The sequence below is a fragment of the Lissotriton helveticus genome, chromosome 12, assembly GCF_964261635.1.
Source record: "Lissotriton helveticus chromosome 12, aLisHel1.1, whole genome shotgun sequence".
Taxonomy (NCBI): Eukaryota; Metazoa; Chordata; class Amphibia; order Caudata; family Salamandridae; genus Lissotriton; species Lissotriton helveticus.
The window spans coordinates 636,282,491-636,309,698 of NC_136073.1; the positions used below are offsets into that span (position 1 = coordinate 636,282,491).

The window sequence follows — 27,208 nt, forward strand, 5'->3', positions numbered from 1 at the left end:
AGCCTAGGTATATCGCTGCTCACAGCGGCCTGCAGGGCAGTAGCCGTACTGCAGTTTTAACTATACACCAAAACAAACCAATCATTTACGTTGGCACTATAAACCTTGTGCATATGCAGGGCATTCAAACATATTGAGTTAACACTGTTGCATAGTTCTCGGGTACACTTAGCTGTTGTCCATGTTTGGGTCTGCGTTTTCTCACATGCACCTCAACTATGAGCAACACTGCACAGACTCAGTTCAGTGCCTCTGTTGCAATCAGTGACCCCAACACCATATCCTCTATAGCCATCAGCATACAGTACAGCCCTCGGGCCCATACCATGGACCACCCATAAGCCATTTCACGCACTTCCTGCCATAGACCGGTGGGCGTGGTCCTACAGTTGGCTTGTGAGCTGTCCATGTAGCCTTTTTATTCGACATCAGAAGTAGAAGATTGTTCCTCCAACTCACCTCTCGACGTCTTCCTGCGTGAATCTCGTAGACCTCTTTGTTGTAGAAACTTAAGTACATCTTTTGGGTCGTTATAGACAGTGTTCTTGCCACCATCTGTAACCCGCATTCAAGCCGGGTAGAGCATAGCATATGATATATTTTGGTCTTTTAGTTTCTTCTTTACACATAAAAACTTCTTCCGAGCCTCCTGGACCAGTTGCGTGAAGTCCAGGTAGAGAATGCTGTCCATTCCGTCGTACGACAAGCTACCCAGTTCTCGGGCCCTTAGGAGCACAGCATCATGATCTCTGTAGTTTAATAACTTAGCTATAATTGATCGAGGCCTGGCTCCGGTCGGTGGTGGGGGAGCCAGCAATCTGTGCGCTCTTTCTATAAGAAACACATCAGAAAATGACTCCCTGCCCATCAGGGATATGTGTAGTTGTTCAATATAGCGTTCCATTGGCCCCATGTTTGTTTTTTCTGCTATACCCATGAGGCATATGTTACTTCGTCTGGAGCGCGCCTCGATAGCTTCAGCCTTTGCTAGTAGGGTACTCAAGCTTTTGTCCATTTTTCCTTGGCGCGCTTCCATCTGCTAGTGGGCATCTTCTGCCTCTGAGATACAACGCTCCGTCATATCAAAGCGTTCTGTGTGCTTGTCCAGTCTCTCAGACATGCGGTCCACCCTGTACGTTAAAGAATCTATCTTCCCATCTATACTTGAAAGGGCCACCTGTATTGTTGAGAACATAGCCTGTACATCGCGCCGCTCTCCGCTTGTTGCTGGTCTTCAAGGCCGGTCTCATCCGATTTTTTGGGTGGTTCGAAATGGATTTTGCACTGATTACGATCAAATTTGCCCATTTTGCCCAATTCCGTCGCCCCAACCCGGGTTGAGCGCCTCGTCCGCTGGGCGGCCTCGGAGAGGATCAGGTTGTCCAGGGCTTGTGTCGCAGAGGCAGGACAAGCGTGGTCAAGCAGAGTTGAAGGCAACCCACCCAGCTCCGAGTTTCCAATTGGGTCCTCACTGCTGGCTCGTAATTACCCACAGAGTAGGCGGCTCGCGTTGAAACCCAAAATAGTGGTGGATAGATAGTGCGCCGGTTATGTAGCGCCTCAGTTTGCACATGCACCCTTCCAGATCAGCCTGCTAGGGTCAGCGCTTCAACCGTTGGCCCAAGCGCACAGCCTAGTGTGTCAGTCCAGCAGCGTACCTCATGCAGCACACTGGGGGGGACAGTCTGCAGGGGCTGCGCGGCACTGATGAAGACCTGCTCCTTATCGCTGCACCCCCAAGTACAATTGCAGCGGTGTCCACATATCCAGGGAATGTCCTCCCTCGTTGATCATCTCAGACGAGGACCCTGCAGCACGTTGTAAATCCTAGTGGTTGTGGCCCGCACAGGTTAGAGCACGCAGTGGCCCAGTATGACGTCAGGCGCCTTCTGTTACCACCCTTGGTTGGGCCTTCAGCCTGCATTGCATGCGAGGCCCCCTTCCTCTCAGAGTCTTGCACCTCACCTCACTCATTGTAGCGTTCGGAAGACTTCCATCGGACCAGCCTTCCCCAGTAGATCGCATCCCGCCGGAGCAGGAAAGCAGCCGTTGCGGCCTTATGTGCCTTGCGTCGCGGGCGTGGCTCACTCAAGCCTGCGGCCTCGTAGTTGCACTTTTCGATATAGGCCTCCTCTGCGCATTACCTCCGACTCTCCACAGCAGCAAACACAGCGTTTCAAATATAAACCATCTATAGTCCTGGTGTTCCGGTGTATTCGTTCTACAAATTCAGTGCCCTACATGCACCCAGTGAGCAGGATAATTGCAGGATAGTATGGCGACCGGAGGAGCTCGCTCAAAGAGCAGCCATCTTACATTGTGGCTAGCTCCGCCCCCCAGTTGCAGGCTACTTTAACGTGACATTCGAGCCAATTGACAACTCTGAATTAGACCTAAGTGAAGAAGAAGCTACCATATGGCAAATACCTAAATTCAGTATCCCACAAATCAAGAGACGCTCGGTTCTAGCAATCGAACTATTGGGTGTCTCGTTGAAGGTTGGATTAAGTGTGTGTGATGGTAAGATCCCTGTCTGCCCAGGAGGGTTCTCACACTTTTAAGCACCTAAAACAAACATCCAGAATATACTACATTTTGTTATCTTCAGACCTGGGTACACATGAGGGATATAGTAGTTTTAAGAAAAGGGGGCAGTGACTGTAATGCTCTTAAGCAAGATTTGGTAAGGTTAATAACTATTGATCTCTAGGCAATGAATCCCAGCCTCTTAGGCAACACTGTTCACTCAAATAACAAAAAAGCCCTGAAATTGATATACGTTCTAGCCCATCTTGACATAATGAAACAGGCACATATCTAGGTAGCTGACACATTGGACAAAATGGCCAGCTTCCCCTCCCATGTCTCCATTCTTGATTCTATTGTAGCATCTCACAAGGAATTCTGTAAACGTCTGAGAGATTTGCTCTCAAGAGAACCAAAAATATTGCCTAAAACTAAACCTTCCTCACACTCTATGATGTTCAGTGTAGATCAGCAAAATCCACTCTCCTGAAGCGTATCAAAGCTAAAGACCAGGGTGGGATTTCCACAGCATGAAGAAACTATATGGAAACGGTGGCTCATGCCAGACTTAGCTGAGAGGATGCGGTCTTGTCAGAACTAGTCCTCACAGCCAAAGTGAGAGATTCTAGGAGCTTTTGGGGGTATTGTGGCACATGGTAGGTGCTCCTTAATCTCCACAGTGGCCTTCAATGTCCAACCACATAGGTGGACAGATACTTTTGAGAAGCTGTATACTAGCAAGGATTTGGACTGTATGGCCCAGTTGCTCAGGACCTTATCAATCCTTCTAGGTGCCTAGAACCTCTTGAGATTTGTATCTCAGATTTATATACAGCTTTAAAACCAGTCATTCCTAGGAAAGCCCCTGGCCCACATTGCATACTAGCTGATATGTACCTAGCTGAGCCCTGACATCTGTGTCCCCTATCTCACCCATCTTACAAAGGTAATCATGAAAAGAGGTCAAATACCGAAATCATGGCTGAGTGCCGAGATCGTCTCGATTTACAAGAAGAGGTGGCAGGATGGTCCTGGAAATTATAGACCTATTAGTTTACTAGACGGGTTCCACTGTGGTGTAGTTCCTATATTCCCAATAGGCTCTGTGCATTGGAATAATGTATCCTATAGATTAGACATAGGATTGAGGTCAACTAGGTCTCTCTCAAATACATTAAACTAAACTGTGAGTGCCAGCTAGCTCAGAGGTCACTAGAAACTTTCTCAAATTCACAAGAAGGGATTTTTTTGCCTCCAATATTTTAGAAAACTATCACACTGGACCGTGGCGCACCGCATCTTTTCGGATTTCCAGGCTGACTTTAGGCCAAAAACTCGGACACTTGACCAAATACTGAGATTTAGTGTGATCTACTGGAAAACAATGGTGCTTGAATAAGGCCATCTCTACGTGGCTTTCGTAGACTTAAAGTCAGCATTTGTTTGGTCCCCCGCAATACCTGTGGAAGGTCCTAGCCAATATGGGGTTCCGGAGAACATCTTGGATATCCACATAAGACTGCACAAGGATAATCACGCAAGCGTAAGGTATGGGAAGAATGGGGAGAAAACCAATTCCTTCAGGATAAAGAGGGGAGTCTGCCAGGGAGGTGTTTTGGACCCAACAAACGTCTTCTTGTTCTTTAATGACTTGGTGGAGTTCCTTGATTTCCCTAACAATGACGCCCCAAAAGTAGGCTTCACAAAATCCCTACTCTATTATTTGCAGGCAATACTCTCCTTATGCATAAAACCCCTGCTGGACTTCAGGCCATTATAGATCACTTCCTTCTGTTTTGTGCAGATAGAGCTGATGTTGCCGACCTTATACTCTCGCAAGTACTAGACCTCCTGATCCTAACAGAAACCTGGCTTAATGATTCCTCCTCACCAATTTTGGACATTCAAGTTCCCCCTGAATCAGACATCATCAGATTGGATTGACCTTTCAAAGTCGGGTGGCATTGCAGGCATCTTTCGCTCAATTCTCACCCTGAGACACACTCAAACTGTTCTGATGTCCACCTGTGAGCACCTGGGCATCGAAATCCGGAACAATGACAACTTAGTTCATATTCTCCACACTATCTATCACCCCCAGGTGATAATCTTCTCTTCATAGACAAAATAATGGAGACCATATCCTCCAACTCTGACCAACACCCTAACCAAACCTTCATTGGGGATTTCAACTTAACTGCTACGATACAAATGATCCCTTACTGTGCACCTTCAAAGCTTTCCTCCCCGACTTAAACTTCACCCAATCCTGAAGTGAACCTACCCACATCAAGGGATCCATCCTCGATTTAATCATTGCTAAAGACAACGTTATACAACTGGATGCCATATCCCTCTGTGACTGGCAGGAACATTACCTAATTGTATTTCTTATCTTGGAAAGCGTGCTGATTAGACAGGGACAACCTTGTAAGGCCAAACAATGGTCACAAGACTTGAGGAACATCAATTTAAATGATCTAACCAGCATTAGTAATAACTTACTTCCTCTACCCCCTAACTTGACAAATGTGGATGACCTTACCAAACACTATATCCACTCTATGACTGATATATTCATCTCAATTGCTTCAAAGCAACTCAAAAGAATATCCAGCAAACCTCTAGTTCAGTTGCTCACTTAACAAGGAAAGACGCAAACTAAGACTGGCGGAGAGGTCATGGAGAAACTCTCCCTCCATAACAGACCTCATGCAGATGAGGATGACAAGAAGTACGTATAACAAACATATCCACAGTGCCAAAACCAATCACTCTAGGTCACAACTCCACCACGTCAAAAACAGACTGGAAAAACTGTTCGAAATCATCAAACAACAAGCCAACTTCTCAACCAACCGACACTCTAGACTCAAGGACTTGACACTCAGCAGTGAGGAGTTTTCTGCACACTTCATTGAAAAGACAAGAATGATCGAATCATAACTAAAAGGCACCTCACTAAATATACATTGCCTGGCCCAGTCCAGTGCCTCTCCGCTACCCTTGATGAGTTCCCCTCTTTCTGTCTCTATGTTTTACTCTCCCAAAAATAACACCTTTACACTACCAAACGATGTTAAACCACTCAAAATGATAACTTCATCTAAACCTTCAAATCATTTCAATGATCCTCTGCCCGCCAAGCTCTTCAAAGAACTTATATCCTCCATTCTCCCAATCTGGTCTAAGATTTACGATGAAATCTCTCTTGCAAGGTTTGATGCCTGATTGCCTCAAGATAGGTCAAGTCACCAAATCTAAATGCAGACTGAACTGATCCTAACAACTTCAGACCTATTTCCAGTATCATGACTATAGCCAAGCTACATGAGAAACGCTTACACACAAAACTCTGTAATCACATCGAGCAGTTTCAACTACTCGACCAATACCAATCAGGCTTCAGATTGGGACACAGTACTTAAACTGCTCTGATACACATTTTTGATGACGCCCTTAGACTACTTGACCAGAAATAAAGTTGCCTACTTATACTTCTTGATCATTCCTCAATGTTTGACACGTTCAAACATGACAACTTGATTGATCTTTTTGAAAAAAGGATGGGTTTATCGCGCCCAGTTTTAAAGTGGTTTGCCTCGTTCTTACATAATAGAAGAGAATCAAAGTTAACCATTCCCTTTCTTACAGTACCCCTGTCTTAATTGGAGTGCCTCAAGGATCTGCTCTGTCACCAATGCTCTTCAACTTGTTCATGGAACCTCTCACCGCAATACTGAACCGCTTGAACATGCACAATCACATGTACGCAGACAATAATCAATTGTACATGAAAATGTATTTCCTCACCAGATGATATCAAAACTCTTCACTTGTGAAAACTCAACATTTGTTAACTCATAATCACCTTATGCTAAATATTCTACAGATGGAATTCCTCTTGATTGCCCCACAATCACTTTACTCCCATTCAAGACTGACTCAAACAACTTACGTCCCTCAATTGCACTCCACATGTTGCTGACTCCACCAAATCATTAGGCATACCTCTGGACAAACACCTGAACATGCAAGACCTCATCAGTGCACCAACTTGAGGAGCCAACCTCCAGCTCAACACGTTAAGGAAAATCAAACCATCCAGGCCTCCTGCTGACATGCAACTACCAGTCCAATCCCTAGCTATCTCCCGCTAACGTTACGGAATTGTGACCTTGGCTGGGCCTCCCAAAGATAGACTGGTCCCTTTAAGGGCTGCTCTGATCTCTGCTGCCAGACTCATCACGGGTTCATGAAAGCATAATCACATTACTCCATACCTAATTCAACTCAAGCGGCTCCCTTTCGAAGCAAGGGTTCGGTTCAAGATAGCATGCTTGATGGACAGAGCGCTTCATTGTAACACTCCAATTTACCTGGCAAAAACCGTGACTATCCAGCTTGAATCAACCCCATAGAAGCTCTGATACTCTATTGTTGAAACCACAAAAATTCAAAAAGAAAAGATCGTATAACTGAGTCTAACCCTGGTCTTGCTCCGAGAATATGGAATGCTCTTCCTCCCGAAATCAGAACTAACCCCTCAATTGCCACATTCAAAAAAGAAGTCAAAGGGTTGCTCCTGAATTGCTACCTTCAACAATAGATCTGAAGCCACCCAAACTAACTTTTACTTCTTCCTTACAGCACTGATTTTAAGAATCTGCGATGTAATTTGTACTGCTTTATACCTTCTATGACGTGGGTTGTTCCTAATTGTTTTTCTTTTCTGTTTACATTCTGCTTACCTGATTACCTACATGTTTAGTATTTTACCTTTTCCTGTTGATTAGCATGCTTTTTTGTACAGCACTCTGATACCCTTATGGGTCATGTGCGAGCTATATAAAACCTTTCAAGTAAATAAATAAATTAAAATAGAGGTCTAGAGCATAACAAAACAGAAACAAAACTTATGGCACTACACCCATATAGGTCAGGACGGTCAAGAAAATTAGTCCAAAATTCACCCCTTGAACAAGTCCAGGACTTTGTCTATCTCGGGGTGAATTTGACTCATAATTTTATCTGAAGAGTTCAAACAAATAAGAGTACGCTAAACTTTCATCATGAGACAGGAGCGATCCTTAATATGGCAGGGAAATTGAAATCCAAAAACCTTTCCCCAGCTGTAGAAATTTACAAAGTGATAGCAAAAAGCTCAGCCCCATAAGGTGCTAAACCTTGGGGCTACACAGGTGCTAAGGAACCCACACTGGCTGAAAACAGATTTCTTAGGTCTTTAACCAACCTACCACAAAGCAGGTCTCGCCTTTCCTTGTTACAAGATTTGGGACTGTATCCAATCTCCATCACTTGTGCAGCAGAGACCCTTGCTGTTTTGGCATTGGTTATGGTCCAACGAAGAATTGGAACCCGATAACTCCCTCTTAGGGACCTCTGAAGTACCAAGGGCCATCTAAGAGTACCATGGTTGGCCTATATAAAAGAAAATGTTGTATAAATTAGGCCACCAAGCCGCTCAAATCCCAAGCCAATTAATCAAGGATAGGTGTACGGAATACCTCTGGGCTGGAGAGGTCAAGACAGGTAGCTTGAGCAACCAGTTCCTTGACCACAAAAATATCCGAGCCTGTGAAGCTCCATTGACGCTATCCAAAGCTCCCTTCCTAGAAAACTATTCCTAAAATGTAGATATGGGTTGCTCCCAATTCTCGGGTTTACTGATCGCTGGGGAAATTACACCGGGTAAAGCACTGGGTCCTGTTTGCAAATTGGTCCCTGAAACCCTGTACCATTTTTACTATTCTGTATCGCTTAAGGGCCTCCATGCAAGAAGTGGATCATACCGTTATGCCACCTTCTAGTTGTCAAACATTACGTACACGTTATAGGGATTCTGAAGTCTGACACTAAGGAAGTTGTAGTTATTAGTGTGTCCAAATTCTGCAGGCTGCTTGGCTTATCCCCAAATTACACCTGGAGGGTTCCCTTTGCATCTCTGATAATGGCATAAGATAGTTGTCGAGCGCTGAAAAAGAAAACTGTGGGGCATGTTAGCAAGAACCTTGTTAAAATTATTGCAGTTTTAGCGACAGGAAACTGTCGCTGAAACAGCGATAATGGGCTTGCTAATATGCGTTATAGAATTCCAATAGAAGCCCAGGGTAGATGTCCTGCACATCTAACCTGGGCTTCTATTAAAATTCTATAACACATATTAGCAAGCCCATTATCGCCGTTTTAGCAGCAGTTTCCTGCAGCTAAAACGGCGATAATTACAACGAGGTTATTGCTAATATGCCCCTATGATTCTACACTCTCCTGCCAGTATAAGCCATAATCATTAGCAATTGCCATTTGTGCTGAAGCAAGTTTTTATTTCCCATTTCTTTTTCCCCTTATTAGGTCTCGCCTGTCAATGCGCATGCGCATTGAGCTTGCGAGACTATAGCGTCTTAAACAGACTTTACCTAACTGGGCGATTTGGTGCTGTGCCCGTGGCTTTTAGGTCAATGCGCTTGCGCATTGACCTAAAATGCGCGTGCACATCATCAAATCTCCGTCTGTTCCCTCAGCCGCACTCCTCCCACACCTTTGAAGTGAAGCTTAGCTTCACTTCAAAGGCATCCGCTCCCCCCGCCCCCTGCTTCACACGTCTCACGGCCGCATGGCCGTCTCGTATTTCTCCTCCCTCCCTCGCCTCCCAAGTGAATGCCATGCAACTGTGGGACACTCTGTTTTTGAGAATCCAGTGACTGCCTGAATTCACTGATTTGCCAATTGTCATGAAAAGTTCATTTTATAATTCAATAAAACATTACCTACAAAAAAGTGATGGCTGTCTGAACATAGAGCTCGGTATTTACTCACATCATCCAGTCATAATAGAGGAACAATTGATAACTTTAGAACAGCTAAAAAGACTTCCAGATCGGCCTTATCCTTCCGTAGGTTCTGTGGTGATGGAATGTATGACATTACGCATACATTCACAACGCATACCATCACAATGTCTTTTAAAACCGACTGCCCCCTCCTCCTGCTTTCCTCTGTTTCTAAAACAAACCGCCTCCCCCCTCACCCCCCCAGCCGAATCCACTTTCCTGTTGAAGAAATGCCATAGCTGCTTGAAGCTTTTTCTATATCTGGTGCTCTCAGAGTGTACTTTACGTATTTATTTTTCTAGCTGAGAGAAGTACACCGAAGGGCACATGTACGTTTCACAGAATTCATAAGTGTATACTCCTGTCAAATGTCAATACTGTGGTCTTGCGTGCAGCTGCATTAAACCGATTTGCATATTCTGTGGCCAGCACGCCTGTGTTCATTCACCTTTGTTTTAGGATTCAAGTTATACTTTCTTATTTCGCTGTGATCTTGTGTTTTTTTGGTAACTAAATAATGGTATTAATTACTACCAAACGCTCTCATTTTAGCAAATACCTCGCACATATTCAAACGTAAATCTCGCCATTTGCATGGAAATGTTTGCTCCAAAGACATAGCCCACTGCGTTATTTTGCAAGGACTGGAACTTGTTACCTTATTCACAACCTTCGGTATCAATCAGGCAAGTTAACTGTAAGCTGTGTCTGAGGTCTGTGGCACAAAGGCCCCTGCTGCTTCACACTACGGCCCGTGTCTCTCCCCCATCGCCGCTCTCCCCGCTCCGCCCCCTGCTGCGGCCGTTTTGCATTTCTCCTCCCCCCTCCCCACAGCAATGCTCTCCGTCTTGTTCGTCTTACTGTTTTAGTTTTTTTGGTAACTAAATAATGGTATTAATTACTACCAAACGCTCTCATTTTAGAAAATACCTCGCACATATTCAAACGTAAATATCGCCATTTGCATGGAGATGTTTGCTCCAAAGACATAGCCCACTGCGTTATTTTGCAAGGACTGGAACTTGTTACCTGCAATTACAACAAGAACTCCTGCTATAAACAAATTAACCCTCTGTGGTATCTTCTCTAAATTCAGTGATCGCTTCAGGTTATTCACAACCCTCGGTATCAATTGCCATTATAAATTACAATAACTTTTTATTTAAGTATTAATTATAAAAAAATAAAGGCCATTGATATTTGTAATATGAATACATATAAGTCACGTAAATAAAACATATTGCATTACAAATGCTATAGGTGTCACATTTGCAAAAGTTATAACTATTGGCATTGTAAATGACAAAGCTATCAATTTAGCTATTTTAAAAACCAACACATAAATAAAATATGTGTCATTTACAAGACCAATAGCTCCAACTTTTCTAATGCGAGACCTATTGCATTTCCAATGCTTGTTTTTATGTTGGAATGTGTCTACCCTCTCGATTATGTTACAATGTATTTTAATAAGTTTTATCTTTCCTAAACTCCCTATACTGTTGTTCTAGATGTACTAGGATCTTAGTATCTTAACAATTATACAAGGTTATTTTTTATCAATTTTGTAGGAATATCATTGTAATTGATATTTTGCTTAAAAGGAAATAGCTTCAAAATGTACATTGTGTTGGTTTTATAGATTTATAACCTACTATTGTGAACAAACTATTAAGGAGTTGTGAATTTACTGTTATGTTTTATCTTGAATGTTTTATGGATCTTGAATCCAAAATAAACAGTATTTTCATAAAGGGTAATATAGTCAAGGAAGTTAAGACCGCCTGAAATCTTAGGAAGATTTCATTTTTACAAAGACATTTGAGGTAGTTAGCCATTCCACACAAAGGTAGAAAGGAGCTTGTCAATAGAGCTAAAGAATCCTTTAGAGATCTTAATCTGTAATATCCTGAGGAATTAATTAATAATGGGGAGGAGCATCATGTTGATGGTATCTAAACAACCCCACCATGAAAGATATAGAGGAGACCAATTCTACAAAAAGTGATTAAGTTTAGCTGTAAGGATGTCTAAATGTGTCTTTAGAGTATCCTTGAGAGTAGTAACATACCAAACTCCTAAACATTTGATTTTGATGGAATTCCAGGATAATCCTGGCTCAATAAAAGGTTGTTTGATACAGTATTTACTGAGCAGCATTATTACTGGTTTGTCTACATTTAATTTGTAACCAGAAAGAATGGTATAAAAGTTGAGCTCATGAAAAAAAAGCAGCAAGAGAACATTCAAGATGTGACATAAAAATAAAAATATAATATACAAAGTCAGTGAATTTTATGTGAACATCCTTGATTTTGGACCAGGAACATTTTTCTGTGGTACTTAATAGACGAAGGAAGGGTTTCAGGACTAACACAAAGAGCAAAGGTGATAAAAAGAAACACTGTCAAGTTCGTCTGTCAAGATAGAAGTAAGGAAATAGTATACCATTAACTATAACTGATTCATGTGGTGTGGAATAGAGCAAGAAGATAAGTTAGAGGAGATAAGGACCAAATCTGTGCTACTGAAAAAAAGATTTCATTAAAAATCACAAATCAACCCTACCAAAAGCTTTCTCTGCATGCAGAGATATTGCTGCCAAAGAGTCTTTTATTTTGTGGGCTTTGGTAATGATATTCAGAAAGGTATGAGAGTTGTCAGCAACATTTCTGTGAATAAAACCAGATTGCTCAAGATCGACTAAATCAAGCATCAGGGGAAGAAATCTTAAAGCTAAAGCCTTAGCAAATATCTTACAATCGGTACTAATAAAATAAGCCTGTAATTTAATTAAATTCCTTTTATTTTGTTATCGTCAAAGCATAAAAATGTGTACATAATCACAAAGAATAAAATCCATATAATTATAATAAAAGCATTAAAATACATATGCCATGCTAATATAAAAATATAAAACAATCATTTAATCATAACATTTAGAATATAATACAACGTGCATTAATAAAAGGAATTCAATCTAGCTGAGAACTTTCTTGATTTGTTAACTTGTACCAAAAAGCTGACTACTGAAGAAAGTGTAACCCTGCATTATACAAAATGCCAAAGTAAAGTACTGTAAGTTTTACATTGGGTCAGGTCTCTATCTTTCATAGGAATTAGACACAATGTGGCTTCTGAAAAGGAGCCAGAAGAGGAGTTTCAGATTCATGAAGCAATTGAGTAGTCTGAAAAGCTTGAGAAAGAGGAGTTTTGAAAACTGAAGCTAATATTCAACAGTGAAACCATCTGGGACTGCTGCTTTGCCCTTGTGAGGATGCTGCACTACAGAATGAAGATCATCTTTATGTAAAGGGTGTTCTAGAAAAGAGAGATCCAGCAACAACGAAGATTTGGGTTTAAGTTCAGAAAAGTAATTATTTAGGGCCTTCATACGACTGCCTCGTGGTGGCAGACTTGCGGTACACCTGCCATTTCTGATTATGACAGTTGGATCACCACAGAACCACTGCTACCGCCAGAGAGCCAAAATCCCTAGCAGTCTTGCAGGGGTGCGAGGCTGGTAATATGCTGGCGGTGCTCCTGCGGCACCACCAAGCATATTACTAGTTTCCTCACCGCCACAGTTTTCATGGTGGTGCAACCACCATTGAACAGTGTGGCGGTGAAGAAACTAAGAGGGCCCTACTGGGATGCAAATTTGAGGAGGCGGAAGTCTGGGAACATAGCCAATGAGCTTGCTGAATAGTGAGAGAAGGTGTAATTGGCTTATGCAATATTGTAGAGATAACTGTTGTGTAAAAAAGCAATCATATTAGAACCATCTGAGCCTTCTTGAATACTAAAGAGTCTAAGGTTGTTCCTTCTGTTCCTATTTTCCAAATTCTCCATCAGTCGCTTTCGCGGATCAACCTTAACCATTTGAGATATAGCATAAGTGGAATCCTCTAAATTGCTCACCTGTTGTTCAAGTAGGATAATCCCCAATTCATTGCAAAAGAGAGGCACTAGTGTAAATAATAAATGGTTTGAGGGGCCTAGTTTCCGCCATAACATCCTTCAAGGTCAAAGATGAAGGTGATTTAGAGGGGGAATCGAGGCCTTTCTTTAGCCGTTTAACAGAGGTAGCAAGAGCAGATTTCTTTGAGATGGCTCCAGAGACCTGAGGACGAAGCAAGCACTACCTCCCAACATCCAGGACACCTTCCATGAGTTCTGAGGGTGCAGCAGTAGTATGGGAGACCTGTTGAATATGAATTTAACTTGCAAATTTAAAAAGCGTAAGTGATTTCCAGCCACCTTGCGGTTTTCAGGATCTCGCATGGAAAGATAGAAAAAAATAATGATGCAGGGAAGGGAGTACCAGTAACTTAGCCCTGACCCAGGAGTGACGCCGTTCAAGATGAAATAGCTAGTCAAAGTCTATGCATCAGATATTTGTATAACCAGAACTAGTACCTGTACACAACAAGCAAAAGCGTAGAGGAATGTAATGAGGCAGTCAGGGAGCAAGATTAGAGGTGCCTTGTGCATTCAAGAATATGCCACATAAAAAACGCCATGCACTCAGGAACAACAAGAACTTCAAGTCCCCATGTGAAAAATGCAGTCATAAATCCGTGTGTAGAACGTTTCAAGATCAACTCCTGCGTAGGAAGAATGGGGTCCTTCAGGATGCGTGTCAACTGTGGGGTGCACGTGCAAGTGTTGGCATTGCCGTTTGAGAGAAAACTAACAACTGTCCGAGTGGCGCCTAAGTTCCGACGGCACTGGCAACCGATATTTCAACAAAGGAGAGGCACAATCTGTCCACTTGGAGCTCTGAAGGCCTGCATTCAGCTTTTGCGGGTCCAACACGCCCCCCCGCCACACACACACACACATACACGTGTATCTTTCGCTTCTAACTCATTCCTTAAACAGCCCACCATTACCAAGTTCCACGAGCTGTCTATGCCAGCTGTCAAAACAAATTTAGTGGCATTGTTGAGCTAACTCCATTTCACTTTATACTACCCGTTTTATAAATGGATGATCTATTGAGTAACATCTTTTTGCATCAAATATATTTCTGTTTGTTTGACGATAGCACTCATACTTTATTTCTGTATAACAGGATGTGAAGTTGTTTCAATCCACATAAAAGAAGAAGCTGAGGCTTATTCCTTGGACTATGAGAGGATAGAAAGCAACAGCAACCACACTGGTGAGTAGCCCATATACAACGATGTGCTCTGTACTTTGCCTAAGACACAAAATAGTATGCAGAAACTTGCACACTGTAGTTTGTACAGAAGATTTTTCACATAGCAAGACGGCAGTATTAGTGTTTGGAATAATAAAAAAGAAATCGTTCATGTTTAGATTTCTGTTTTGATCCAAAAGCAGTTTTAACTGCTGAAGCTATTAAATAAAATTGGTCTGATGCGTTCATGTTGCAATTAATTGATTTTAAAGAAGAACTAATTTCTTCACATTCTTAATACTTAACAATTGGGCCTTCTTTGTTTTCTTACAGTTATCACCTCATTAACCCACCAAGACTAAACAGCGGACCTAATAGTACATTTATTTTATGCAATCAAAGCATAAGAACTAGTAAGGATGCACACAGCATCAAACTGTATATGGATACTGAAACATCACCATGCAACCCGCCTAAAGTTGTCTTGTTCTTGCTGCCTACCCACCACAAACCACTTCTTTGTGCGTGCAACAGCCTTAATTCAACACTCTGTTTATCATAGCTGGGTTAGCTACGCGTCGCTTCATTACATTTATGGTAGAAATGTCCCCTCTACTCATGTAAATATATTTACAAATTACCACTGCTGTTGTTTTACAAGAGGTACAAAAGGGGGTGGCAGGGTATGCTCAGACGTGAGTCCCTTGCTCACTTTGCCACTGGATTCAAGCAAGCCGGGCTGAAGACTGCTGTAATGCCAGAAACCGGTCCTCGGAAGCTTGTTTCCGGTCCAGGGAAGGCATGGCTTGGCAGTTCGGGCTGGACTGTTCCCATGAGGCACAGGGTCAGACTGATTTGCATATAGCCATGTCTGAACTGGGGTGGCAGAGTGGGCTAAAGAACGGTGATGGATTAAACCCAGATCTTTTGACTGGGTGTGAGTGTTTGATTGGTTCAGATGCTGGACCAATTTAGTAAGAAATCCCATAGTGCTCTCTTTTTATTGCCGTGAGTTATACACAGATCTCTCCTGGATGTCAAAAGCAAAGAGGGCAGCCAGTCACCGTGCAGAGGAGGAACAGCTTCTACCCATCTCCTTCACATTTCCCTCCTGGCCAGCAGTATAGCATAGACAAGAAATTATCTAGCATGGCCTGCAATTTCACTGGGTATTCCAAAAATGTTCAAGATAAGATTTATTTGAATTGGGAGGCCTAGAATATCCGTGATGGTGTTCCCCACTCTTTCCCAAAAATCTGCTATGGCAGGGCACTCCATAAACATATGCACATCAGAGGCTCTCTCCATATTGCATTTTTTACAACTACCTGGAGTCCCCCTCAACATTTTAGTCAACCTTAACGGAGATAGATAGGCCCTGTGGAGCGTGAACTAATGATTCCTCCTAAGCCAGGCTGGTTTAACAATGTCAAACAGGATGTTAAAGGATGTTTGCCACAGATGTTCCCACTGTTCATTTGGTTTGAGACCCCTCACAGTTCTTCAGCCAATTTGAAATCTCCATCCACTGCCTTCTCGATAGCCCAGTACAGGAAGGAGACCTCCTTCCTTCCAGTCGGTTTTATGACTAGGTGCTCCTCAAGAGTGTTACCTATTCCTATGGGTTTTTTCAGGTTTTGGAACCAGCTCTACAACTGAATGTATTTCAATTTAGACAAGCCCTCTTCCACCCTGTTGTATAGTGCTAACCAAGAAAGAATCATGCCCTCATTAGCCAGGTGTCCCCACATCTTCAACCCTGCTGCTCTAAGTGGAAGAGCTAACCTGTCCTTCAGGCAATCTGGTGCGCCAGGAGAGTCCCACAGGGGGGCCAGGTTTGAGAAGTAATTTAGGCTTGTCAGCCTTTTAATACTGGCTCATGTTCTAGCCATTCCCTGCGGGACTTTTAATTTGATCTTTTTGAAGAATTTTGGTTCTCCAAACTGAAACAGGAAGCCCTCCATAGATAGACCAGCCCCCTTTATCATTGCAGAAAACATAGCGCCCACCCCTATGTTGTCCGGAGTTTTTAAGAGCATCCTGGAGTGCGAGATGAGCCCAGGACTTCATACGCTTTTGACACTCCCTTGAAACATTTGCCAGGTTAATGGCTGAGATCTTATCGATTTCTTGAACAATTTTGACCCCCAAATACCTCATATCGCACTTGGCCTGATGCCGGCACCCTGCCAGATTACAGGTCATGACCTCTGTCTTCTCAGCATTCACCTCATAACCAGATACCTGCCCAAAATCTCTGACCAACCTTATAACCGTAGGGAAGGTCCTAGCAAGGTCTGCTGAAAAGACCAAAATATCATCAGTGTACAGGGCCACTTTTCTCTCCCAAGCCCCATGTTTAAATGGTAAAATGCTGGCCTCCACTCTTAACCGCTGGGCAAAAGGCTCAATATACAGGTCAAAGAGGAGGGTAGAAAGAGGGCAGCCCTACCTGGTACCCCTAGTGATCTTAAAAGGTCCTGTCAGCATGCCGTTTACCAGAAGTCTAGCTCTCGGATCTTGGTAAATCAGCTGGATTGCACGGCGGAATTTTTCCTACAGATTAAATTTCTCCATGATTGCAGATAGGTGCACCCAGTTGACCCTGTCATAAGACTTAGTGACATCCAATGTTATTGCAGCAAGGGGGGCAAATAGGTTGTGGCTAGGTCTATTGCCCCAATAAAATCATAGGTCAGGTACTATAAATTCCTACCTTTAATAAAACCTTTTTGAACGGTGTGGAACATATCGCCCGCGACCAAGCAAAGCCTGCCCGCCAGAATCCTGGCAAAGATTTTATAATCTGGATTCAGCAGCGAAATAGGCCTATAAGATCCACAACAGGCTGGGTTCTTTCCCGGGTTCAATGTCAAGGTGATGGTAGCTTCTCCCCATGAGGCTGGAGGCCTCACACCTTCAGATAAGATCTTGTTAAAGAGCTGTACCAGAATGGGAATTGCCACCTGTCTCAAGGATTTATAAAGTTCTATTGGCAGCCCATCTGGGCCGTCAGCTTTCCCACTTTTACAGGCAAGAATAGCCATTCCCACCTCTTCCTGAGAGATATCCTGCTCTAGGTCTTCCTGCTGAAATAGATTCAAGGGGGTAAGCGTACTCCCATGCAGCCACTCCATAACTGCCGTTTTGTCCACGGGCTATCTTCTTGATACAGATCCTGAAAGAAATCGAAAAAGGCTCCCCCTATCTCCTCGTCTTTGTACAGAGTAGTATCCCCACCCGTGTTGTGAATTTGTTTGATCAGGTTACGCAACCTATCAGGCTTTACCTTCCACGCTAGGAGCTTGCCTGCGCCTTCTCCATATTCAAAGTGGGCAAGCTTACTCGCCTCCCATCATTGTGCAACCCTAGTCTGAAGGATGGTATCCAACTGATCTTTTTTTTTTTTTTTCTTCTTTTTTTTTGGGTTATAAACTTTTATTCGGAGTCAGTGCACACACACAGCTCTGCGCCTACAACCCGGAGGCCGGCAGCAATGTAAAGGGACATCAATACCCATCACATTAGGACCAGTTGAACAAGCAGAATAGCATCATCCCAAGGTTCAGTAGCCGCAGTTCTTTGTCATCACTACCTTACTAACGTTACAAAGGTATCGTGGCCTCTCTGTCCCGACCTCACCTCCCTCCGTTGGTGCGTACTCAACGTCACTATATGGACAGATGTGTTTATGTGGTATGCCTGTCCGACACCTAAACCCAGTACTATAACCTCTCTTACAGCTACCCCTCCCAACCCGCCCCTCCCCCCCCTTAACTGCCCCCGTGCTTGCCTCTGCCTCACTCCCATAACCATAGCTCCTCATCTCCCCGCCCACCCAGTCCGCAACCCACTCTCCGCCCGCCCCACTCCGCGGCGACCCTTTCCCGCATGATCGACCCGCTCTACAAGTGTCCCATTGATAAGTGTTCTCAAGTGTCGCGTATCTACTAGACCCCTAAGACCCTTGAAGTCCCGCCCATCATCGCACTCAGGCCCTCATGAATCACTCAATCTGATTATATTGAACCCCAATCCTCAGTGCCCTCTTCCCTATTCTGTCTCTCCCCCGTCTCCTCCTGTTCCGGATCCGCGTCTTCCTTGTTGGTAGCATACGTCAGATACAGGTCCCAGAAATTTTTTGGTCTACTGACTGGGGGAAGAAGCTCGCTATAGAGCTGTGACTGGGTGCACCCATACAACATGTCTCTGGTCCAACCTCCTTTTGTCGGGAGAGGTCCCCGCATCCAGCACCGCGCTACCGTACGTCGGGCTATGATTAGCCCCATATCTGCCAGGCGACGCATCGCCGGAGGGAGAAGTCTGGAATAACCCAGTGACGCCAACGCAGGGTCAACTGGCAACTCGGTCTCCAGTATGCGACCTAGCTCCTCAAAAACGTCTGCCCAGAATTTGTTGATGCCCGGGCAGGACCACGCTAGATGCATGAAGTCCGCCACCTGGGCATGGCAGCGTTCGCACTCCGCTGATTGTCGGAGGCCGTACCTATGTAAGCGTTCAGGAGTATAATATACTCTTTGTAAAAATTTAAAGTGGATGAGTCTATGTCGAGCGTTAAGGGACACCCTTTTCGTGTTGCGGCAGCAGTACTCCCACATTGAATCGCTTATATCCGCCTGCAGGTCTCGCTGCCATGCCGATCGGGCTTTGGAGATAGGCCGTTTCCCGCCGAGCTGGCCTGCCCTATACATTCGGGAGATAAGATGGCTGGAGGACGGGGTTTTAATAACGTACGTTAGTTCCAGCAATTCAGGAGGCTCCTGCATGGTCGAACCCAGCAAGGCCTGTAACGCCGCACGTACCCTGTGAAAGTGGAAACGCTGCAGTAGTGTGGCCGGTGGCTGGGAATGGACCAATTGTGTCCAGGTGATTGCCGTCCCGTCCTTGAATAGATCTCCCAGCTTGAGTATGCCTAATTGTTTTTTTTTTTTTTGTTTTTTTTTGAAAACCTTTATTGTCACATTGCTCAGGTACAGGTATGGGCCTACAACCTGCGTGGCCGGCCGCTAGTACAGTAAGGTCCAGGCAAGTAAAGCATCACAATAAAGCAACTGTCCGCCACCCGCAGTCCCCGTAACAAAGCAAAGGAACAATCACCCTGAGGAGAACACAGACCCGGCAGGAGCAGCGAAGGTTTGTCTTTTAAAAGGTTAAAGAAATACAGGATCTGGCAACGTATATTTCACCAACAACAAAATAGGGAAGTAAAATAAAGTAGGATAGTCACTTACAGGATCACCGTAATTGAGAAGTCGGCTCCGGTGCATATAAAACAGGATAATCAATAAAGACAACAACGTACAGCACCGGAAAAACAGTCCTAGCTCATGGCTATGAGCCCCGGAGGAGCATTTCCCCAAACTGAATCGATCAACAGAATTTTAGAAACATACTACCCAGATCCCGAAAGAGAAAAAGGGAATAGAAGGAAAAGAAAAGGCCATAGAAACAATAAAAGGACAAAAAGAAGAAGAACCCATCCCCCACCCTGCACCACTGTAGATGGCTACGGCCTACCCCCCCTAACAGCGTGCCTGTCACCCGTAGGAACTAAAACCCCGAAATGAAAAGTACACAAGGAAGAGAAGAAAATAGTGTCAAAGAAGACAGAGGAGGACCCCAGGCCAACCCCCGACCCCCCCCACCCGGCGCCCACCTCAAGTACGACAAACAATAAGAAATCAATTAACAGCCTCTGCGCAATCTCACCACCTCCAACCCCGGCCCACCCTAGCAGGATCACCCACCCGCGAGATAATTTCAAAAAAGGGGAAAAGACAGGAAGCACGGGCCCCTAATATCAGGAGCCCCCAGTGAAACAGGATAATGTCACGTAACAATCAATTGTTCGGAGAGTAGAGACACAACAGCGGGAGCACCCAATGAAATCAGGATAAAGTCAATCGTCGGCATTTCAGGTCCCACAGGAGAGTATAGATCTCCCCAGATAGCAACAATGGCACCCCAAGTGCACTCGAATCCCACGGGCCCATCAACAGTACAGAGAACACAGGGCACGGTGTGTCGGGCCGGGCCAGAAAGTACAAACTGGAGCACACAAGGTCAGGAGTCGCATCCACGGTCGGCCGCGGCCCCTCCGCAGGGAGCCGCAATATTCAATCCACTATAAGCGACGGGGGAAGCTGATGTCGGCTCACATGTAATCGGCTGTCCAAAGGCAATCAAAACCCTTCACGCCAGATCCAGAGCGTATTCTTCCAACCTCCCGGGGGCATACAGTCGCCATCACCCGGTATTCAGCACACCCGGCCGCCACCACGACGAGGCAGAACCCATCGAGTCGCCATTTTCTAGGGAGCACCCCCTCGGCGTAGTGCAGACGAGCTCCGGGACCACCGGCCCCCGCCAGACAGGGGTCAGGGTGCATCGGTGCCCCATCGTGAAAGAAACACAGGATGCCGCTCTCCCCACACACTAGGCTGCGCAGACGGGCCCCCCCAGCCCGAGAAGTACCATAGCAACAGTGTGCCTCCACCGGCCACAGCGAGCCAGAGTCTCAATGGCGATGCGATTTAGCCAGGCAAACAGCGTACCTCCAGGGAAACAAAGAACAGGTCCCAGTGTCCGGCTGCCGATGAAGTATACCGAAGTGGGGGGGGTGGGGGGGGGGGGGGGGGGGAAGAAGCAGACCTCAGAAGGGGAGAGCGAGTCAGGTCAGTTGCGGGCACCAGCCGATTTGAGATGGAAATTGGTCTCCATGACGGGGGGCCGGCGTCCCACAGGTCTGTGTGGCCACGATCAGATAACGGGCGGCCGGGTGCAGTACAGCGCGAGGTCCCGGCTGTAGGCAGTGGGCGGGCCGCATCCCGCAAAGGAGCGCCGGACCGGCTGTGGAGCGCGGATTTTCACCGGGATAAAACGCCTCATCTCTGCGTTCCTTCCGACGTGCGGAGGCTCCGTATTCGCACGGAGCAGGTGAGCGAATCGAGCGGGGAGGGAAGAAGGTCGGCGGAGCCGGGACCCCGTGCGGCCATCTTGGTCGCCGGCCCGGCTCCGCCCCCTGAGTATGCCTAATTGTTGAAGCGCGCGCGTGACCCCCTTCTCTCGTAGCGGTGAGAGCCAGACTGCCCAGTCTATAGGGACGAGCGGGGAATACAGTATTTCGTATCCATGTCCCCTGGCCAGCGAGTGCCATGCGTGGTTCGTCGCGGTGATGGAGTCCAACGTACCTATCCGACGTGGAGCCGGTTCAAACACTGTAGCCGGCGGAGGGAGAGGGTCAGTGAATAGGGTTTCCAGTATCACATGCGGGATATTGCGATCCCCGTGCGTCCAAGTATGCAAATGTGTTGCTTGGGCGACCCTATAGTATCTTTCCAGGTCAGGAGCCCCTAAACCTCCTTGGTCATATGGAAGCGTTAGAACTTGCCACTTCACTCTCGGTTGCTTGCCTCCCCATGCCAGCCGAGTGAGTACCTGTGTCAGTGTCTTGAAGAAGACCTTCGATAATGTCACCGGGATGTTATTGAACAGAAACAGGAACCGTGGGAGGACAATCATTTTTATCAGGGCAATGCGTCCCGACAGAGATAACGGTAATCTGCACCATCTGTCCACATCATCGGTCAATCTAGAAAATGCCACCCCATAATTTTCCCTCACCAGAATATCAGGATCTGGGTGCAATTGTATACCCAGGTAGCGAACCGGGTCCTCTGACCACTGTAGTGGATAATCCATCCCAAACTTGCTCGTCACTGGGGTCAGTGGAAATGCAACAGATTTATTCCAGTTTACTCTCAGTCCTGATAACGCTCCAAACTGAACTACTTCACGTAGCACAGAGGATAGGTTGAGCTCCGGGTCCCTGACGTATAAAAGGGTGTCGTCTGCATACGTGGATATGCAGATCTTGTAAGTGGGGAAGCTGATTCCCTCGTGACTATGGTATTCTCGCAGAGCACACGCCAGGGGCTCCGCAACAAGTACATATAGCAATGGAGAGAGAGGGCAACCTTGTCTGGTGCCCCTACGTATTGCAAACGCATCCGTTACTCTGTTACCCAGTCTGATTCTGGCTGATGGTTCATAGTACAATGCTCCTATCATCTGTAAAAAGGGTTCACCCAAGCCTAGCTTCCGTAGTACTCTCGACATGAATGGCCATTCGACAGAGTCGAACGCCTTTTTCATGTCTAAAAATACTGCCAGCGCCTTACACTCTGGCTTCACGTGCTGCATTGTTCCCAGCACCGTACGTATGTTATATGTGAGATTCCTAGTAGGAATGAAGCCGGCTTGTTCTGGAGCAACCAGTTCCGGGGCCAAGAGAGCGAGACGCGTCGCCAGGACCTTGGCATACAGTTTCGCATCAACATTTATCAAAGAGAGTGGCCTGTACGAACTCCGTTCATTCGATGGTTTCCCCGGTTTAAGGAGAGTGATAATGAGTGCCTCTCACATGGATGGGGGCATGCTGCCTTCCAGGCATATGTCGTCGAACAGTGTCGAGAGGAAGGGTAACAACTGGTCTTTGAAGGCCTTGTAGAAGCCAACAGTCAGCCCGTCGGCCCCCGGGGCGCTGCCAGATCTCATGCTGTCTAGTGCTTCCACAATTTCCTCCCTCTGAATAGGCATCATTAGGAATTCTCTCTGTGCGTTTGATAGTTGTGGCATTTTGATAAAACCTAAGTAATCATCTATCGCCCCCTCCATTCCGGTAGATTTGGATTCATAAAGAGTGAAGTAGTATTGTCGGAACTCTTCAAGTATTTGCTCTTCGTCGGTAAGGATCTCTCCCGTGCTCGACACTAACTCACCAACCACCAGCTGACGTCTTTCGTTGCGGACCAGGTTGGCCAGCAAGGAGCCAGGCCTCTCGCCTTCACCATAAGTGCGTGCTGTGGCGTATTTACCCATGTGTTGGACCTCCCTGTCGGCTTCCGAATTATATTCTGACACCAGCTGTTTAATCTGATCCAGTGCATCCCCATTAGGGTCAGCCTGCTGTTTCTGTTCAAGTTCTGTCAGCCTTGTTTCTAGGTGCTTGAGCCTCTGTCAAATAGATTTAAGGACGCTGGAGTGTTTGGCCATTGCCACGCCACGTACATACACCTTAAATGTCTCCCATAGCGTTTGGAAGTTTTCCACTGAGCCCACGTTAGCATCAAAGAAATTTTGGATCTCATCTGCAAGTTCGCCCCATCCAGTAAGGAATATGGGGGGAAGCGCCACGTGAAGGGGGGGAGCCTAGGCGTCTGCAGTTCAAGAATCAGGAGGAGAGGAGAATGATCTGACAGCGTGCGCGGCAGAATCCGACAATCCATCACCCTATTAGTTAGGAGTTGTGTCGTAAGCCAATAATCTATTCTTGTGTGAATCTCATGGTAGGCAGAATAATCCAACTGATCTTTTAATCTTCTTAATTTGACCAAATCTTCCTGCTGTTTCTCAGAGTCAGTCTCCTTATTCAATCCCAACTCTACTGTTTTCAACACTGTCTTCTTGCAAGCCACCTCTTCTCTATATTGTCTGTTCCTAAAACAGACCCTGCTCTTGATCATGCCCCTTAAAAAAGGCCTTTAAGGAATCTCAAGCCACTGAAGTTGCAGCCGAGCCTGCGTTGACAATCAAAAGCCCTAAACCTCCTGAGATAAATATTTCATCTCCTCACCATCGAGAAGCGGAGTTCGATCAAACGTCCAGCCACTAGGCTGCTGACCATCTGCCAGGACAAGGTCCATCCATACTCCTGAATGATCAGACAGATGGGGAGTTACATAAACGATGTCCTTAATCTTACCCCGCAAGCTATGACTAACCAAGATATAGTCGATTCTCGACTTGTGGCCAAACTTACTGTTGTAGTATGAGACACCCAGCCGAGAACCCGATCTGTCTCTCCAGATGTCACAGAGTCCCGTCTGTGCCATCATTCATTGGAGGTACATGCTAGATCTAGAGGGCACCTTAGCTCTACTACTTGCCGACTTATCCAATTTTGGATTCAAGACAAAGTTAAAATCACCAGCCATGATCACCGGGTCTGGATAGTCCAGGACATTCGAAAAAATTGTTTTAAGAAAAAAGGGGTCATCTTGGTTTGGGCCATAATAGCCCACCAAGGTAAGTGGATGAACCGAGATGATCACCTTCACAATCACAACCACAGAATCTAGAATGCAGGTTTTTGCTTGTTTTTTAATTAATATAGCAATGCCCCTTATATTGGCACTCTGGTTAGAACAGTTTAAATTATACACCCATTTATGATTGTTACATACTTCAGAGATCTCTTCCTTCAAAAGATGAGTTTCCTGGAGTTTAATGAACTGCGCTGGAGAGTTTTTTATGTATTTCAAAATTTTTACCCTTCTGGCAGAAAGAGCCAACACCAGACCAATTGCAGCACAATTAAGGCAATACGAACGAACATTAATCTGAATGAGAACATTTTGTATTTTTTACCCCTATGCTCCCCACCCCGTGCACCCCCCCTACAAACTCCTCCAAGGAGAACCCCCCTCATTCACCTGGACAGATAGAGTCCAGTTTCTGCTCCCGGGGAGCCACCCATGCAGTCCCTTTACAATAGTGAGAAAAAATAGAAAGAAATGTAGAGGAAAGGTTTAGAGCCCAACCCTTAACTTCCACTAACTAAGTATCCCCATATAGATCCCTATATGGCAGCTCTGTAGCTACCTCTTGTAGGAGAGATTACCCTGGACGAAACTCTGATACATAAATCGTGGACCTTCGACATTCCATTTCGACTGGAAGATGGAAGAAATCTCCCTTGAGGTCAAGGAGTGACCTCCCTGTTCAAACAGGCACCAAAGAAGCATCTTGCAAGTCAGCATTTTCAAGGCTCCCGCCGGATCCCGAAAAATCTGCAACACAGGACACAGAATTCCAGACATCTCCGAGGCTGACACCGAGTTCACAGCAGAGCTGAGACCTGTAGCTATCACGAGAGACGTGGGACCGGAACTCCTGGACATCCTGCAATTTTGCAAGTGCACCTACTTCCCGGAGTGTCCCAAAGTTGTGCATTAGGGTATTTAAAGCCCTTGCCCCTTTTGCACCGAAGCTCAGAGGCCTACACTCCACGAGTGTTCCGTGGGCCCGCTTCTTGCATTTCCGCTCAAGGCTCCTTTGCAATTCCTAGTCCGTTGGCTCGTGGGTCCCCACGAAGGACAATCCTTTGTTTCTTGAGCTTTCCTGGTTGCTCCAGACGTGCTCTGACTCCCCTCCAAAGGGTGAGTCCCTCAGACCTTGCTGGTCTGCACCGAAGCCAATCTTGTCGTCTTGCATGGGCTGCTGTTGCCAAGGCTTGTTGGGTCCAATCCGGATACCGACGCTACAGCACTCGACATCCTTCGTGGGACAGCTCAAATCCAGCTCCTGGTCATCGTCGACGCCTCCTGGTACTCGTGGCTGAAGAGTCAAGCTTCACCTGCATCACTTGAAAGCACCCAACATCGGCTGGCATCTTCGTGTCGCCATCCTGGTCACTGGCAAGTGACCTAGACTCTGTCCCCTCTGCTTTCAGGTTCTTCTGAGCTCCGATCCACCCTTGGATCCAACCGGACACTTTTCTCCTGGTCGCCTGCAGCACCTCTTTGCAGCTCTCCATAGGAATCGACGACGAAACCCGACACTAAAAGACACCTATGCACTCGGCTTCCCTGGGTGAGGTAACACGAGTACTTCGGTGCTCTAGTGGGTGTTGACTCTTGAAGTGTCTAGTACTGAAGTGGTTCCCTCGCATTCCACTCCTAGGTGTTCTAAATCTTTAACTTTGTAACTTTAACTTTCATCATAGAAGTCAATGGTGATTCGCTGCTGTGTTTAGACACTGCACGCGTCCCCCGTGGGTCTCCTGCATCCCTACCTTGGGTAGTTCCGGGTTGCCCCAGCGGTTCTACAGGCCCTAGGCCTTGTCTCTATGCTCACAGAGGTACTTATACCACTTTCTTAGTATATGGTTTGTGAGGCCACTAGGGCAAAACGTATACTTTGCTAATTTACTGTGTGCTAATTAAGTCATTGTATTGTACTTTTGTCTCTAGCCTCATAAAGAGACTTGAGGGGGTGTGTTTAGAATAAATACACATATTTTATATATATACCTTGTGTGGTGTACTTTCATTTGATCATTCAAGAGATTATAGACTGGTAAAAACAAGCTGCTTTACATTCCTTCAAGACTTAGCCTGAAGGCTGCTCTCCACAGCTACCACTAGGATAGCTTTCTATAAAGGTTGTCTAAACCTACCATCAATAAGGGTTGTTTGGACTGGTGCAAGGTGCCCACGAGAATAATGGACATCATATGCCAGGCCAACTTCTCACACCTCTCTGATACTATTTTTGAAACCAAGAAAGGAAAGAAAAGAGAGAAAAAATAAAAAAGGAAAGAGTGTATATTGAGGAGCCCTACTAGCGAAATCTACCATGTGTGTTCACATAGGTGGATAGCATAGATGAGCGCCCAATATCCAGGGATAGGCCTACCTGCTATACTTCACCCTTCCCTAGACTTCCCAATAACTCATCTGCCTTTTGGACGAATCTAATATCGTGCATTTTGTTATTATGCATAACTTTGAGTGTCGCTGGGAATTTTAGTTGAGCCACAGCCCCAAGCTTCTTAAAGTCATCCAGCTTCCTGGCCAACTCTTACTGCCTGTCAAGGGTAGCT

General features: G+C 45.6%; 1 protein-coding gene across 4 annotated transcripts in view; it reads left to right on the plus strand.

Annotated features, from left to right (window-relative positions):
- LOC144798262 (zinc finger protein 713-like) overlaps positions 1 to 27,208 on the plus strand; it is a 291,631-nt gene that overhangs the window by 191,788 nt on the left and 72,635 nt on the right. For all 4 annotated transcript variants that reach the window (XR_013603492.1, XR_013603491.1, XM_078669026.1 and 1 more), the window contains one exon: positions 14,455 to 14,544. Coding sequence is in view for 2 of the 4 variants with exons in the window: in XM_078669026.1 (XP_078525152.1) it covers positions 14,455 to 14,544 (90 nt within the window). In the remaining 2 variants the exon portion in view is untranslated. The remainder of the gene's footprint in view (positions 1 to 14,454; positions 14,545 to 27,208) is intronic.